Here is an 18,760-nt window from a genome sequence, read left to right on the forward strand (position 1 = left end):
TAACCAGAAGTTACTGGCCATTTCAGGGGTGGTAGTGTGACTTTGTCATTTAACAAAAACAAAAATTTTTAAATAAAAAAAAAAATTTAAATAGCTTGAGAAAAGCTATAGGAGATGGATTAAAATACTTTATTGTAAAGGCTCAGAGGCTTTCAAAGACCTTGTCTCTTCATAAAGGCATCTTTAATCAAAATCCCACTATTTAGTTTTTCCAAACCAGACTTTTAATCAGCATTCAGTTGCATTGCATGCAGTGACCTCTGGTGCTAGTAGGTCAAACAAGATGCTTATTGGTCCAATTTAATTTAGATAATATCAATTAAATTTGACCAATCAGAAGCGACTTTAAGAGCATTTATTTCCTTGTTGAAGGAATTGCTCACCTACCACCTCTAAATACATGCAAAAAAAATTGGAAGAAAACCAAATAAAATATTTTACAGGTAATTCTGTTATTTCAGCAGCCTCTTTATAAATTCTGTTTTATTTGCAAGAAAAATTCTCTTGTAAACTCCGGATTCTTAGAAGCCTCCTTTGTCAAATTATGAGTTTATGGATCTTAGATGACATAGCCCAAAGATCAATCCTTCCAAACCAGAGGATGTCTTTATTTACCCCAAAAGGCATCCTAAAATTCTAAAAACATCCTAAAATTCTCAAAACAAAGTAAATTTCAATTCACATTTTATTTTTAAACACACACACACACACACACACATATATATATAATTACATGTCTTATAGTACAATGTTTCTTTGAGGAGAGTTAGCTGGGGGCAATTCTTCGGACATAATAAGAGAAATAATAGTGACAAATAGACTACTGGAATTAAACCCCAATGTGTTATGAGTGTAACAAGAATATGCTCCAACATTTTTCCCCTCCTAAAGAAAAAAAATCTAGGAACTGCAAGTGAATAGATTTCTCTTTCTCTGAGGACTGAAAAGAATGTTCTATCATTTTCCTTTGATAATTTGGCCTTCCCACTTGGTCTCTTTTCATGATATGTTTTCTAGTGGACTTTTAGCATGTTTGAAATGTTTGGTTTGTTTTTAATTTTTCTGTTTTAATGTTCAGGTAGTTATTTCTGGCACTAACAATGACATGTCCTAGAGCTTTGAGTCATAGTTTGGCCACAAGCTCAATTGATTCCTCTTTATTTGCAAAGATTCTGTTCTTAGGAAGAGGATGGTTTATCTCTTCCATATATATGCACATGCTGCAGCTGAGAATTAGAGGGAACCCACAGAGGTTAATTAGGTCCCAATCTTAATGCAATTTCATGCCCAAGCTACGGTTTAACCCATCAGAAACTTGCTTACGCTGATGAGAAATTATCCTGAAGATTTGGCTACTGTTGTATTCTTACAAGAAAACATGAAATTGAGCTCCATGTCTACTGACCATTTAATATTTACATTTATAATAAAGACTTTGCAACAACTTGGCAAATAGTATACTGCAATGTAAGAAAATATCATTTAAATTAAGTCAACTCTATCTTATTTTTAGGGAAAAGAATTTCAACTGTATTAAGTATCAAAAGGTTGTTCCCTCAATATCAAGCTGAAAAGCAGGGGAAGGCCCAAAGAAATAAAAAAGTTTTTAAATTTTTTTATACTAGCAATTTCTACCTTCCATGAAAATGGATAAAATAACTACCCGCTTTTTACATTGTCCTATGATTTTGCTTCATTTTCTCAATCGGTTTTTGGTAAATTTTCGTGCTTTTTGAAATGTTTTTAAATTTGATTGTGTAAATTACAGCGGAACCTAAAGAGATACAGAACAAAGGTTAAGTGGGATTTTCAAATATCTGTGTTATATAAAGATATGATTGCTAATATTTGCTAGCAAATATAGTCTGGAAAAACCCTGTGGGTCTATCTTGGCTTCCTGGAGAAATGTTTATCCAATAAGGTAGCAAAAATATTTTCCTAATACACTTAAACATTTATCTTGGAATTACTTGAAGTTAATTATGAGAGTGCACACAGCAGTTTCCAGGTAACTTTTTATTTTAAAATTCATTTATTTATTTGAAAGAGAGAGAGGGGGAGAGAGAATGTATGTCCATTCGATCAGGGGGAAAAGCAGAGGGAGAGGGACAAGCAGACTCCATGCTGAGCCCAGAGCCTGACATAGGGCTCGGTCCCATGACCCTGAGATCATGACCTTAGCTGAAATCAAGAGTCAGATGCTCAACCAACTGAGCTCCCCACCCCCCCAGGTATCTTTCACATCCAGGTTTTCATTTATGGCATTATTAATACCTTATTAGGGAATGAGAGGATTCTATGATCACTATGTTTGTTGGCCGTGTAATGAGCCCATTTCCTCTGGCACATGAATCAGTGATTCGACCCTTTAAGCCATTAAACAGTCATTCAACAACTGCTTTGTTGCTGATATATGAGAAATACTATTTTATTCAATTTCACATTGTATTATACTTTAAACATATTGGTCACGCTATAGCAATAAAAGGCAATTATATTTGTTGTAGATCTTTTCTCTTACTCAAAATCACTTGTTTTACCTCGAAGTGGTTTCAGTCTCTATACAGCCCTCATGGAGTGTGTGCACACGCATGTGTGTATGCGCGTGCGTGCACTTAATTCATTCTGGGAAACTCTGTGCAAGGCTAATTTCATCAGGGCTATTCACCTAGGTCATACATGCCCTATCTCAAGGTTCCAACATAGGATGTACTTGTAATTCATACATGCATACGTTTGGGGTTGTTTTCTAACTATCAGAAATGGCTGTCTTATGTCCTAAAAAGCAATAAATTAAATGTCAAACATCAGCATTGAAACAAATTTATTTGGTGGTGGTGGGTGAAGGGTGGGGAATTGTTTTTCAAAGAATCTGGAACTCTTATTATGAATTCTCTTTTTTCGATGCTCTACTAAAACTTTTGGGACCTAGAGTGAAATGTGTTTTTTTGCATTTCTCCTCAGGCTTGTACAGGGGGCGGGTGCACAGTGAGCGAGGCCAGTGAGGCCCTGACTGATGAGGGGGCACCCGAAGGTGTGCCAACTCCCAAAGCGCACTCCTCTTCACCTCACTCCTTTAACATCTCCTGGACTGAGCCTGAATATCCAAATGGTAAGTGAACTCTTTTAGCCTCAAGTTAAAAAGATGATTAGCAAAGGTAAATTAATATTCGAAATGGCAGCTTATATGTGGTGCTTAATTTTTAATGATCATTTTAGCACATAAAATACCTGAGATCGTATCATTGTCTGCAGTTGGGAGATTGTAGTTTTTAGGCTAACACACAATTTTGGTGGCTCAAAAGTGCTCCCTTTTGATAGTTCTTGTGTACTGCATCTTATTGTTCAATACAGTCCAGAAGAGGTGTAGAGAACAGATGAGGAACGAAGTGCTGTTATGACAGTGATGCTATATTTTCAATGACTTTTTGTTTTGGACAGTCATTAGTTCGTTCTCGGAGAGGTAGAGAGATGGAAAGTCCATGCACATAATCTATTTCAAAATGCTTTTGCTTTAATAAGTTTTTCTTAAAAGAGACCACCACTTGGAACTCTGCGTTTTTAATATATTATATGTAGATACTTGAACCTGCAGTTTTTAAACAGTGCATATATTAAATACATAGGTATTTATACTTAACTTCAAGTAGATTGTGTATATTCCTAAGTGATATACACATCTTTGCACAGTTTAGAGAATTAAGTTAACCAGTTAAAGTTGACTAAAATAAGATCTTGTTCTAAAGAATTTGTAATACCTTGGAGGTAGGAATTACTTCACTCATTTATTGGAAATATCTTTAAGTTTCACACAATATGGTGTCATTATTCCACACTGGCAGGAAACTTATTTAACATCAAATTTTGTTCCCTTTTCAAGACTTGTAACATCATAGGAATTGTTTTAAGTAGCTTGTTACTGAAAATTGAGATGGCCTCGTTTAGCATAGCCAAAAAGAATGGAAGGGAAAAAAATTGTAAATTTTATTAGTTTGTCTTATGTTTACTATGGTATTAATTATTCCAGTCATCTCATTTTAATTAAACTTTTGGCAAATGCATTAGATATGTTTGAGGTAATGGAGAGAGCTCAAATAATTAGAGTGAGTGATTATCTCCGTTATTGAAGTGATGCCTGTACTGTTACAAATTTCCTAATAAAAAAATAAATGGATCTCTATTTGATACTTACATTAAACAGTCAGAAAATCTTGTCATACTTCGTGCTCCACAAATGTATCTAGTCCATAGGTGGCAAGCAAATGGTAGTGATTTATTCCAATTGGATTGCTGTTCATTGCTATTACAGGATTTACATAGTAGAACATTCTCCTTCATACCCATGTGTTGTGGCACCTGGAACCACAAACTGTACTCAGAATCCCAGGCAGACCAGAGAATTACTTTTGACATTTCAAAGCACATTTGTATATTATGTTTTGTGCATTTACAAGCAGTTTTAAAATATATTCATTGAACCAAAAAGAATTTGAGAGGTTTTGGAGATTTCCGTAACACTTTCATTGCATTCAAAAGTCTTGTGTTTAATCACATCAGAATTTTCTAATTTTCTTATGTTTAATCACATCAGAGATTTCAAAATTTTTATTGTGGGGCAGTGGTTAAGACACTTAAAAGGTAATAGTGTTCATTTAAAAAGTAACCAACTTTTGCGCCACTCCTTCTCTCTTCACTTTCCCCACATTTTCCAGGGTTTGATTTTTATTGTCTATCGTCTGGAGAGGGATAATCTGATTGTTGTTAAAAAATTCTCCTCTAAAAAAATAAATAAAAATTCTCCTCTACTTATTTGTAAAGCCCCCATACTTCCCCCTAAAAACTTAAAGAATAAAATACTAATTCTTTAGTCTGATATTCAGATCACTCTCAATTTATGACTCAAGCTGCATTTACAGAGCCTTGTAACACATATTCCTTTCTAGAATACATATGACTTACTGAGGGTTGCAAGATGTGGGTGCGGAGTCAAATAGGCCTAGAGACAAAGATTATCTCTGCTGTGTAGTAATGTGTTACTTTGGGAAATGTACTAAATTCTGTGAGCCCCGATTCTCTTGATTATAAAATTGGAGTTGACAACCCCTATTTTCTTTGCATATTTACCTGTGGAAACCTAACTCATTCCTCAAAAGTAAACATGGGCCTCTTTTTTATTTTTTTAAGATTTTATTTATTTATTTGAGAGAGAGAGTACAAGTGGTGGGGAAGAAGGGGGAGGATTGGCAGAGAGAGAGGGAGAAACAGACTCCCCGCTGAGCAGGGAGCCAGACTTGGGGCTCGATCCTAAGACCCAGAGATCATGACCTGAGCTGAAGGCAGAAGCCTAATACACTGAGCCACCCAGGTCTCCAAATGTGGGCCTCTTATTTCATAAAATTGTTCCACTCTACTTGAGTCTAGTGAAGCTTTCCCTCTTTTCTTGATGGCACATACTTTGTTCGTCCTAGGTTCAAATTTATCTGTGTATGTGTCCAATGTACCCAACAGATGATAATGACCACAAATCAATCATTTCTCTTTCCCTTCACAGAGCCTAAGAGTATGTTGTACTTTCTGTTGGCACCTAATTATATTTTGTTCACTTAGTTGTCCCTTGTGAAAAATTGCATTTGATCAAGAGCATGTATACTGTAGAGTGCTCTCTGATGATTCGACAGAAAGAACAGAAGTAGTTGTGGGCCAATTCCTGGAACATATTTGTTTGAAATGTATTTGTTTCTGGACCATATTTGTTTAGCTGTGTGGGGTCTGACACTAGGTTTTTCCTTTAGGAATTTGCATTTTTGCATTTGAATTAAGAATTTTTAATTTTCTTTCTAAGGTATACATAGGTCAAATTTAATGGAACTAGGCCCATGTTGCAATTTATGCTATATTTTAGTTGCTTTTTATTTTTTGAGTCTTCTGCAGAAGAGTAATACATTGCAGCCTAAAATAGGTTTCATCCTTATGTTACTAAAGAAACCCTCTCAAATTATTTTAAATAGTGTTTCTCAAACTTATCTGATCATTGGAACCATCTTAGTGGCACTGACTGAAGAAGTAGGCTGTAGTATCCACCAAAAGTCCTGAATAATCAAAATGTCCCTTTGGCCTGGTTATCCTAAAATGCTCATGAGTATTTAAAATTCACTCTACCTGAGACCACTCTCCTTAGGACCCTTTCTTGAGACCTCCACATGGATTTTTATTATCCTTTACTTTGAGCATATCCAAATTGATTTCTCCACATGTTCTCTGCCGCTCTACCTGCCCTTTCTCCTGTGTTTCTCCTTTTCCTGGTTAGCACAATCCAGTCACGCCAGCCAGAAACCTGGGTGGCATTCTTGACATCAGCCCTTGCTCACTCCTGACTTGTCTTACCCCCCATGACCCTCAACTGTACTCCTCTAATGAAGGTCACTGATATTTCTCACCCAGATAACTTTAAGAGCTTCCTCACACCCTGCAAAAATCTGGATTTGTTTATTCAAAGTATATTTTTTTATGATCCACTTGGTGCCATCATTCTGATGATACCAAGATGAATTTGCCTAATCCTTGATCTTCAAGATACAGGGATTCCTTGAGGGAACAAATAACAGTAAGGTAGGGATGTGAATAAGGTGCCAAATGTATGGAGAAGAAGCTCTCTGAGGAGCCCTATAGGATGTGGGAGTGTCATCCCTCTGGGTCTTCATTACATGTGGCAGCTCCAGAGATACATACGCATTTAGACTGACATGTTGTGTAACAGATGCTTCTTGCAGGGGTTTGCACGCTCTGGGATCCAAAATCTTGACTCTTTTAGTCAGTTATACACCTAAATAGAACATTTCACTAGGGCTTACTAACATGAAAAAAAATATGAAGAAATAATAAACCCACTTTCAGTAATAGGAAGTATGTATGTTTCCAAATATGTGTCCATATGTGACAAAATGTGAGAGATATAAAAAGTTCTGATATAAATGTCTAGTTCTTGCCTGTCAAGCAATTGGTAGCCTTTAGCCAGCATGGCTTAGGTAACAGGTTGTCTGCTTTTCATAAATGATTCTGATTTAAACAGTCACTTGTGACTCATCAGAGTCTTAATGATAATCCTGATCCAGTGGCTAAGAGAATGGCCTCTTGCCCTTCTGATTTCCATTCTCTTTGTTGTCTCCCAGCCTGCTCCTACTTTATAGCTTATGCTGGGAAGCTTGCTCTTTGCTTCAGGACATGCTTCGTGTGCTCTGAGAATTTTTCCTGTTCTGGAACTTTTGTTCTGTGTTGTATCAGCAGTTCTAAGAATAGTGCCTGACCCACATAATAGATGCTCAATTAAAACTTTGCTGATTAGCACTATCAAAAGAAAAAAACAAATGCACAGAAAATAACAAATGTTGACAAGGATGTCAAGAAATCAGAACCTTTGGGCACCATTGGTGGGAATGTAAAATAGGGCAGCCATTATAGGAAACAGTATGGAAACTTTCTCAAAAAATTAAAAATAGAATTACTGTGTGATCCAACAATCCCACTTCTGGGTATTTGTCCAAAAAAATTGAAAGCTGGATCTTGAAGAGATCCTTGTATACCCACATTCGCTGTAGCATCACTCACATTAGCCAAGAGATGGAAGAAACCCAAGTGTCCACAGATGGATGAATGGAAACAAAATGTGGTGTGTATATATATACAATGGAATATTATTCTGCCCTTAAAAAAAGAAATTATCACGTGCTCCAACATGGATGAACCTTGAGGACATCATGCTAACTAAAGGAAGCCAGTCACCAAACGATATGGCATGATTCCACATATATGTGGTATCTAAAGTCATCAAACACATAGAAACAGAAAGTAAAACTGGGGGCAGGGGTTGGGAGGAAGAATGGAGGGTTGCTAGTCAACAAATATAGTTTCTGTTTTGCAAGAATAAAGGGTTCTAGAGATCTGTTATACAACAATGTGCATTTAGTTAACAATCTGTACTATGCATTTAAAAAGGTTAAGATGGCAAATTTTAGGTTGTGTGTTTTTTTTCTGCCACAGTTGTAAAAATATGATATAGAGAGGATATAATAAAATGCAATACGCCTTTATACCAGAAGAACAAAAGGTTAAGGGCTGTGTTAGTTTAAAGCAAACAAACAAAGGTTTCAATTAATAGTAACATAAAGACAGATATGTAAAATATACATTTGTTAAATCAGAATCAGATTATGCTAGCTGGCCTGTTGTGCAACTTGCTTTTCTCACTTAACAACGTGGTGGAGACCTCTTTCCCTGACAGGGACCAGGGCTCAGCTCTAATGTTTCAAAAGGCAATGGAATCCTGGTGACTAAAACCACAGCTTATGTGACCCATATTTTATCAGTGGATATTTACGTTTCCATGATTTTGCTATTATAAATAATGCTACTTGCTATTAATTGCCTTAGTCTACCAAGTAGTCTTTTTTTTATTAAATAAATTATTTATTTGAGAGAGAGAGAGCATGAGTGTGGGGAGAGGGGCAGAGAGAGAGAAGGAGAAGCAGGCTCCCCAGGGAGCGCATCAAGGGGCTCTACACAGGGTTGCATCCCAGGAACCGGGGATCATGACCTGAACCAAAGACAGCTGCTTAGCCGACTGAGCCACCCAAGTAGTCTTTAAGTACCGGGTCTTTATCCTTGATTCACACCTAAGGTTTTGCTTTCCTTCAAAGTGTCCTACTTAATTCTAGACCCTTGCCTCATTTACCTGGAAAAATGGTGTGACACTCTAGCTCTGTCTCTCTAATCAGAGCGCTTGGCATCCACGTTCCCTCTGCACGCTGCAATTTCAGGCAGGATTTTTAAACCCGGATTTTTAAACCCGAATAAGAGCCACTTTTAGGTAGATAAGAACCCTTTATTGTGTAGCACCTGGACTTTTCTTTTGTCATAACGCCAGCCATCGATGAGCTAGTAGCACAAAGGATTGCTGTCTAATAAATTTAGTGACCTGTGTTGTGAAGATTACAATTGCATGATTATAATTATGCTTTTGAGAGCTCTCAAAATCTCATGAGCCATAGTCCCTTTCAGAAGCCAAGGCCTTAGAATCTGTAAATATGTTTTATTTGCTCACACTTGAAGTCCCCCTTGCTAAAATCAGCATAAACATCTGACTACAGCAAATTCATTCCTTGTTACCTCGCATAACATTGAGTGACATTTGAAACTAATTAGAATATTTTTAAAATAGTAGCCAGAAATATAGAATGTGAAATTCTCATCCTTTATTAATATTTACAATTGCTTGTAACAATCCACTATCCTTACCTAAGTCAATTTACTAAAACAGTTTCCCTGTTAGATTGTGACCCACATAAGGGTAGGGATGTGCCTTGTTCCCTAGTGCCAGCAATTGGCAGGGTGCCAGTCATGGGTAGCTGTTAAAGGAATTAATGTTTACTGATGATAGGGACAATAATAACATGGTGATTGTGTGGATGTGAGAAGCATAGGCATATGCAATCATACAACACATGTAAACACACATTTATGATTGTCTTAGAATTATGTAACTTAGGTGAACGATTTCAAAGGTAGCAGAAAAGCATGTCTCCCTTGGCCTGCAGAAGGCTCAAAGACCCGATCGTTTGGCATAAGATTTCCTCAGCCCAGTGATTTGTTGAGATTCTGAAGAGACCATGTGAAACTGGGTCTGCTTTGCACACCTCAGTGTGAAAGGGCAGATTGTTACTGCCATCAAGATCAGGTAATGTCAAGATGCGCAGGGAAAAAGGAGAGCTGGGCACCCATTAGGCAGGGTCCCAGGGACCTCATGAGAAAACAAAGAGTACTTAAGGGACCTATGAAAATATTTTCCTAATTCAGCTTCTTGTACTGGGCTGGTGTTTTGAGAACTCATAGACAGATATGTACTAAGACAATGGCAACTGTGTCGATAAGAACAGAAAGAATTTGGGAAGTTGATTGTCTTTGCAGACTTACACATAGCCTTGAAGCCAGTAGAACATGATTGAAAGAGCATTTAGTTCAGTTTGTCTTTTTTTTAAGATTTCATTTATTTATTTAAGAGAGAGCAAGCGAAGAGCAAGTGCAGGGAGAGGGGCAGAGAGAGAGGGAGAGTCTTGAGAAGACTCCCTACTGAGCTAGGAGCTGGGCACAAGCGGGGCACCGGGCTCAATCTCACGACCTTGAGATCATGACCTGAGCCGAAACCAAGAGTCGGATGTTCAACCGACTGAGCCACACGGGTGCCCCCATTTGGTTTAGTTTTTAAGCATACGTATGATTTCAGAAATGGGTGGTTGAAAAATAATTACAGAATTTTATACACATTCTGTATATGTCCTCCTTCACATTAAGAGATGATAAGAAAGAAATAGGCTTTTATAATATATACATCAAAAGGTGTGTATGTAAATACTAAGTGCTTCACCCATATGAAAAAAGAAGTATTTGATTTCCTACCAACCCTAATGGTAATAGTAGTAATAATAGATACAGCTTAGAACTGTGTGCACGACATTTTAATCCTCACAACCAGCCATGATATGGGTATCGCTATTCTAACATTCAGATGTAGAAGCTCAGATTTATAAGTATTAATTGCTCAAGACAACTAGTAAAGTAGGAATGTAATACCAAACAAGGTGTGAATGACTCGAAAAATGCAGGATTTTATTTACTATACTCTCCTGCTTCTACTTTTTGTAGAAAAGCTCATAAATCAGGATTCCATGTAGCCACATGAAAAAAAAAATTCTTTTTTAGATACTTTGACTTGTTTGATGCATCATTCTCAGTGACAACACTCAACATTCCTAAGATCTCTGTTCTGATTTTTCTCTGGTTTTGAAGAAATAACTATTTTTTTCCCACTTTTTATGTTGAACTAACTTTATTTTTAAACAGCCACAGTGCGATTCGATTCTCTTTCTGGGAAATGCTCAGTTTTAATAGGAGAAATGGATTATAGAATTCAGCGAATCACTTAGGAAAACTGCCTGACAGTTTTGAGCAAACCTTGTGTAACTTTTATGAAACACCTCCTATCAGTTTGTCAGGTAGGATTTCCCAAGCACAATCTTTTTTAGATTCCGTTGATTCCATTTTTAGGAGAGCATAACAGTAATAAGGCATCATTCCACAATGTGAAAGCTGTTCTCTCTTTTCCTTTTTAATTGAAGGATCAAGTATTCACACAGGGAGATATCTGCCACATTCAATCATCATCTGGACCTTGGGGGAAAGCCCACAGTTGATATTCATATTGCCAGGCTGTACTGGAAAAAAAAAAAAAAACGGAAACAAACAAATATGCTTGGAGCATCTATATTCACTATCCGTGTTATTTTTATGACGCACTAAAGCGTTGTTGTTTAATTCTTACAGTAAACAGAATTCTTCAGTGTAAATAGAGATACCTTGTATTAAATTTACATCGTATTGTACTTGTATTGAAATTCCTTGGTTAAGGATGACAACCTACTGAGCACCTTAGGAAACACAATTTGACAGAACAGGAGGAAGAGGCACAAAGATACACATCCCAGTGGATGTGCTTTGTGGACAATTATGATTCAGCTTCCCTGTGAGAATTAAACACCTTTGAGATCCTACCATCATGGAAGGAGAAAAGTGATAAACCTGAGACTGCTTACCCTGGTGAGCCAGTGGGAATTAAAGATCCATTTTGTGGATTATCCACTGAAGAACCAACTTTGTAGAACTGGATTAAATACGCTGATCCCCCTTACCACACAGCATGATATTGTTTCATTGTGTTGGAGCTAGCTTACCGATTATTAGCACGAGAGAATGAGCGAGAGAGACGGACAGAAAATACAAAACACTGCAGCATAATGCATGGCCGTAATGTTTTATGTTAGATGTATATATTTTTGAGGCTTCTCTGGATCCACTCTTTGCTCTTCCACTCTTTCCTGTATCCCACGAAGCTGATCTTTCCTCACAGAATCAGGAAACTCTCTCTCTCTCTCTCTCTCACCTCCTTTTGGTTTGTCCATGGGCTCTGGCAGCAGCATCCAGAGATGACAGGGTGGGAGGGGATTGGAGTCTCAGGATGTAAAGCCTTTGTTCCCTTTCTACCAGGCTCTGGGCTCCAGGGCAATATTCCTCCATCAAGAGGTACAGCTCCTTCCCAATGGCCCTTTCCTATATTTCCAGCTCTTTTATTTTTTTTTAAAGAATTTATTTATTTATTTATTTATTTATTTATTTATTTATTTGAGAGAGAGATTGAGAGTAGGAGCAGGGGGTGGGAAGGAGGCAGAGGAGGAGAAGCAGGGAGAAGCAGGGAGCCTCATGTGGGGCTCGATCCCAGGACCCTGAGATCATGTCTTGAGCCAAAGGCAGATGCTTAAGGAATGGACTGAGCCACCCAAGCACCCCATAACTCCAGCTCTTTGTCCAGGTTCCCAAATCTGTTCTCATCCTTTCCCTTGCAAGTTTGAGGATGTTTATGGGCTCCTATTTTAATGGTTAACATGGTCTCCTAGGAGGCCTAACTATGACCCAGTTGGGATGGCATCATTACCGCCCAGTGCTTTCCTTTTACTCTGCCTGTAACTTTGTAAATGAGTTTGAGTCGCCATCAAGTTTCTTCTGAGACCTGAGACCTTAACTGATTCTTAAATCTTGTATAACCTACACTGAACACACATAATTTGGGGGCTGGATGTAGAGATAAATGTAAAATGTATTCCGGGAATAGCAAAATTACATTAGTAAACACATAAAAATGCTATTTGATTAAACTTTGTTTTGGCACTCCAGACATTTTAAAAGCAAATAAGAACAGTGTTCAAAAGTTCTAGATGAAGATTGCTTATCTACTAAGTCTGTGGTATTTAATTTTTAAACAGTAACCAACTCATTGATATCTCATTGAAAGCTTTCTATTATTATAAATATTTATTTGATAATCAAATAATGATTTGTGACATTCTTCCTCTTGATGAAGTAGGTCCAAGTGCCATGTGCATCTTAAACACAAGTTTCCCAGGTCAGCTTAGTTTCTTAACCCACCTAGATTAGGTTGGCCTCTGTCTCCCCTGCCACTATCATTTTTTCTTCTTTTCCATCTAGTTCTCCTTTAATAATCTTTGCACACACATAATCCACTGAGTCTGTCTTCTCACTTAGATTGAAAGTCTTATGAAAGCAGGACCAGGACTGTTCTGTATTCGCAGCTTGGAACACAATGTCTGGCCCATAGGAAGTACTCCATAAATATTTACTGATGAGTCAGATAACTACTGAAAACCAAATTCACTACATCCAGCAGATTATTTTTTTCCAAAAGGTGTTTTAAAGCACTTGGTAGGTACCTGTTTTTTTGTTTGTTTGTTTGTTTTGTTGTTGTTGTTATTGTTTTTCACATCGTACTCTCCAGACTTGTTTGGGATAGGAAGGAATCTTAAATAAAGAGCATACGTATAAGAAACTGCTAGGTGATGACAGATAGCATACCAGTGGGGAATACAGACCTGTCTAAAATGTGCTTCCAAGAGATGGGCAGGTTATTTTTGACAAGAGATGTGCATAGGAAGAGATCGTTTAAGGCAAGGTTCCCACACTAAATAAGGCTTTAATTTACTCCAAAAGGAAGGGACAACTCTAAGTTCATTCCTCGTATATGTGACACACTTAACTCCTAAGGTACCTTCTTGTATGCTCACTTATTTGATTTTCACATTAACTCCATCAAACCTCCAGGGTAAGGAATGTTACCCCCATTTTATTGATAAGGCAACAAAAGCTTAGACAACATGATCTTTCTGACCAAGTATTAAAGGTGTGTGGTCATGAGAGAAAGGCTGTATGCTCCCCATCCTTTTCTTCTAAAAGCTTAATCAAATGTCATTGGATGCAGTCACAGCTCTCATACCACCACAAGGGCACCAGGTACCTGGCTAGTGTCCATTCTTTGGTGAAGCTCTCATCAATACCAGCAAACCATTTACTCTTAAACAATGTCCACAGTGATGTCAGGTGCTTGGTCCAGTATACAGTCCTCAGATGGATTCTCATTCATCTTGAGCTAGTGTTGCAAAGAGGATACAGCCAACACTTAGATCCTCAGGAGTCCTCAAGGCTGGTGGAAAGACCCCTGAACATCCTCTCAGCCCCTTTCTTCGCAAACAAAAGCAAACCAAAAGGTTGAAAAGAAAGGATAGAAGGAAGCAAAGTTGGTGTAGCTATTTAAATATCGGACAAAGGAGATTTGGTGGCAAATAGGATTAATAGTGATAATTAGGTAAGTTCAGATTAAAAAAGGGTGACTAAAATTAAGAACCCTTCTTTCATCAAAATGTGGTTTAAAGTTCCTGAAAAATAAGTAATAAAGTGGGATATAATATTTGTAACATACATAACTTTCAGAAGACTAGTGTTCAGAATATATAAAGTATTCTTAGGAATCAATAATAAACTGGGGACGGAATATAGCCAATTATAATTATAATTAGCATTGTACAGTGACAGACTGTGCCTTCATTTATCATGGTGAGCACTGGGTCATGTATAGAATTGTATCATTATGTGGTACACTTCAGAGTAATATAACATTGTCAACTACATATCAATAATTTTTTTAATATATAAACTTAAGCTTAGAAGAAATGAACCCCAAACTCTACTTCACTCATTGTTTTCTTAAACATTTTATCAATGGTAATATATTCACAGATATTACAAAAAATAATAATTAACTGGGGAAAGATCTGAAAAACCATTTCACAAAAGAAAAAGAAAGTAGATCCTGGTAAATATAAGGAAAGGTGCTCAACTTCTTTATTCAACTGGAAAATTAAAAAAAAAAATAATACCAAAATAATATAGCGTTTTACCACATGTAATACTGGCAAAGTTTTGTGTTTTTTCTTAAGATTTATTTATTTATTTATTTATTTATTTATTTATTTATTTACTTATTTACTTATTTATTTATTCATGAGAGTCACAGAGAAAGAGGCAGAGGCATAGGCAGAGGGAGAAGCAGGCTTCATGCAGAGAACCTGATGTGGGATTCGATGGGCCCATGGCAGACACTTAGCCACCGAGCCACCCAGGCATCCCTGGCAAAATTTAAAAGTGTGACTATACAAAGTCCTTTTGAGGATATGGAACAAAGAGAACTCACATGCACTATAGGTTGTAATGGGAATTGATGCACTCTCAAAAACAGTTGAGTGTTGTCTAGCAGAATTGAGTATATCCCGATTTCACTTGGGATCTATGCACTAGGAAACTTCATTTCTGCCTCAGGACATACATACAAAAAATGATAAAAAGCTACAGTGTAGTAAGAGAAGGTGGAGGCAATCCAAATAGCAACAATAGAATAAATGAATGAATCGTGCTGTGCAGGAATACGACTCAGCAATGGAAATGAGCGAAGTATGACTACCCGTTAACAGAATGGATGGGACTCATGCTTATTATGGTGAATTAAAAAAGATGCAAAAATACATATACTTATATTTTTAAGTAGACTCCACACCCAGTGCAGAGCCCAACACGGGGCCTAAACCCATGATGCCAAGATCAAGATCCCAACTGAGATCAAGAGTCAGACACCCAACCTACCGAGTCATCCAGGTGCCCCCCCCCAAAAAAAATGCATATTATGTGATTCTATTAATACAAAATTGAAAAATACACAGAACTTAATTACATCATTTACGGATGCATTCCTAAGTGGAAAAGGAAGGAAAACATTCTTTAAAAGCCAACACAGTTTTCAGGGCAGAAGAGAAGGAGTTGGAATGAGGGAGGACATGTGGAAAATTCATGGGGTGCTGGCAATATTTTGTTTTTTAACCTTGGTGATACTTACATGACTTTTTGCTTTTACGTTCGTCTTTAAGACATAACATTTTATGCACTTTTCTATGTTATGTTTTATCACATAATTTAAAAATACAGAAAAAAACAGTTGCACAGAAGTTGAGAGTGTAATGTCTGTGTACCGTCCATTCTGAGTGTTTCTGTGTTACACCAACCCATAGCTCTGACGCTTCTTAGCTGTCTCGCATCGGCCGTGTTATTTCACCTTTCTCAAACTTGATTTTCTCATCTGTAAAGGAAAATTGAAACTCTTTTTGCCTTCAGGGATTTTTCATGAGGATTGAACAGTATACATGCTGTTGTTAATTTTTCAGCATAAATATCCTCTGACTTTCAAGTGTTTGCCTCTTCTTATCTGTCATGCTTCCCTACGTAACAGCTTTTGTTTTGTATTTTGGTGAAATGTTATGTGTCAAGATAGGTACAAATTCACATGCAGTTGTAAGAAATTATGCAGAGAGATCTCAGTGACCCCTTGCCCAGCTCCCCCAGGGTGCTGTGGAAACTATAGTACACTATCCCAACTAGGGTTTTGACACCAAAACAGTCAAGATGCAAAACAGGAATGTGACTTTTTTTTTTAATCCCCCAATTGACAAACTTTGTCCCACTTTGGCCATACATGCCCGCTTTGAAACTAGCAGTAGAGAGGTAAGTTAGGTCTTGTAGCAGGCTTTTAAAAGTCTTTCATGGCTCCCCTTACAGACCATCTCTGTAAGGTGGACGGATCCTTTGCTTTCCTAACTAGTGACCTACGACGCCATACCTCAGCCCTAAGCATCATAAATTAGTTTTATTAAAGAAGAGAAAGTATATAAAACTGTTAAAGGTATTTCTCTCTTAGAATTCCATGTTACTGCTGCAATGTGGCATTCCTACATCCCTGCCTCCATCACGAGTTACTATATATCTGGGAAAAGGAGACTTAAAAATTATTATTTTTTCCTTTTGGTATTTTCAGCTCCATGGTCTTCCCTAATCCGGTCTATTGCAGGTGTGACTCTAGAGGAATTCTTCTAAATACAACGTTTATTTTTCCCCCCAGTAAATACACAAAAATGTCCATGGTTCTACTGGGCATCACAAAATCCTCAACCCTTGGAGTGGCATCCAAAGCCTGAACCTCCTTTTGAAGGCTTGTTTTCTATTAGGCTTTCACTAGTTACAACAATAACAGCAGAATATGGATCTATTTGGATATCTTTACTATACTTTGCTTTTTCTTGCTTCAAGGCATTGGCAAATGTCATTTCCCCACCAGGAACATCTTCCTGAGACGTGGCCTTTTCACATTTTGACTTTTATGCAAGACCCAGCTTCTTTGTACAGAAGCCTTGGCTGCTCTAAAAAGCTTTTAGGACTCACTTTAGCCAGAGTGTTTGCCCTCTGCTAGAAGCTCCTGTATGGCTATCCCATTTGTTGGACATAAAGTTTTTGTGGTGCTTATCACTTTTATTTAACTCTTGAATTGTTGTTTAATTAGACCTGTGTTTAACCCTTTTCTTACTTCCATAAAGGCACATATTATTTCTTATTCTATCCCCCAAAGTACCAAGCATAGTATCTTTCAGGAATTGACTTCCAGTAAATATATATTAAGCTTTTCATTAGGCTCAACTTAATTGCTTTTAGGGCCAGAACATGTACATCATGTCTTAATTTGAGTGGAATTCCTAAATATTTTAGCAGAGAAAGGATAGAAATGAGTAAGAGGAGCCGTAGTAGTAGGGGGATGAGATTGCCAGGTTCCAAGCCTGAGTTGATATTTATTTGTATGACCTTGGGAAATAGCTTAGCCTCCCTAAGCATCCCTTCTCTTAACTCTGTAACAAGGCAAATAACCCTTCTTATTTCTTGATGTTGTTAAAGTTAATGGAAATAATTCATATCACGTATAAAGCCTACTGTCTGATTCAAAGTGAGTGTTCAATACATTTTTAATAATAAAGTTTTTTATGATCTCAAAAATACTTATATGGCATGTTAAGAACTTTGCATTTCACTTTTTTCAAAGCTATTCATACAAGTCCTGTACTCTACTCAAAGAAGGAAAGTGTCTCCTTAAGCTTCACTTAAAATGTCCACTGGATTATATTCATTAGTTTCCGTTATGCACTTTGGGAATCTGAAGCCAATGAAAATTGTTTTAATATATATTTTAGACTTATTACTTATTAAATGTATGTTTTTGGAACTGAATTATACAATATTTTGTATAACACTAATTTTATTTACATTAAAAAGTCTGCTAATGAAAAGTTATGACATCTGCCTGCCTTTCTTGGTAAGGAATGGACTATTATATTCAAATGATATCTCTTATTGCCCACAAATTTGCCCTAAAGTTTGACTCTATGTCCTTAACTAGAATATTATAGCTACTGGCCTTGCTCAAACCAGGTCAAAGGCAATACCTGCACTTGACTCAGGCTCCTTTTTGTGGCAAACATAGACACCAGCCATAAGCCACAGTGGTATCCCACTTTGGCCTGATCTTGGGATCTGATGATTAGCTCATAAGATCTGGACCTATGGGCAGAAAACCCAGAGAGACCAACATCATGAGTCTGTTCCATCCTCACTACATGCTTACATTGATCCCAGCCTCCCAAGCCTGGGATGGGGAACTTTCATCTTGCTAGTACTCAGTGAAGGCCTGATGGATCCCTGCTTGCATGTGGTGTGTTCAGATACGTGTTTTGAAAAATGGCCCTCGGTCTGCAGTGTGAAGAATGAATTGCATGGAAACATGAATAATGAGTCAAAACATGTAGGTGGCTATGATTCTCGGGTATGAGATGATGGCAGGATGGACTAAGTGGCCATGAGTATGGAGATGGGTGAAGATCAGTTGGGAATGTAAAGTCCACAGGCCTCAGTGATGGAGTTGGTTTGGTGGGGGAGAGGG

The 18,760-nt window shown here is 37.4% G+C and overlaps 1 protein-coding gene across 1 annotated transcript in view; it reads left to right on the forward strand.

The window, feature by feature from the left end:
* USH2A (usherin) overlaps window positions 1-18,760 on the forward strand; it is a 691,295-nt gene that overhangs the window by 350,966 nt on the left and 321,569 nt on the right. The window contains exon 34 of the mRNA XM_072814508.1: window positions 2,965-3,112. Coding sequence (XP_072670609.1) covers window positions 2,965-3,112 — 148 coding nt within the window. The remainder of the gene's footprint in view (window positions 1-2,964; window positions 3,113-18,760) is intronic.

The sequence above is a fragment of the Canis lupus genome, chromosome 38 (assembly GCF_048164855.1).
Source record: "Canis lupus baileyi chromosome 38, mCanLup2.hap1, whole genome shotgun sequence".
Taxonomy (NCBI): Eukaryota; Metazoa; Chordata; class Mammalia; order Carnivora; family Canidae; genus Canis; species Canis lupus.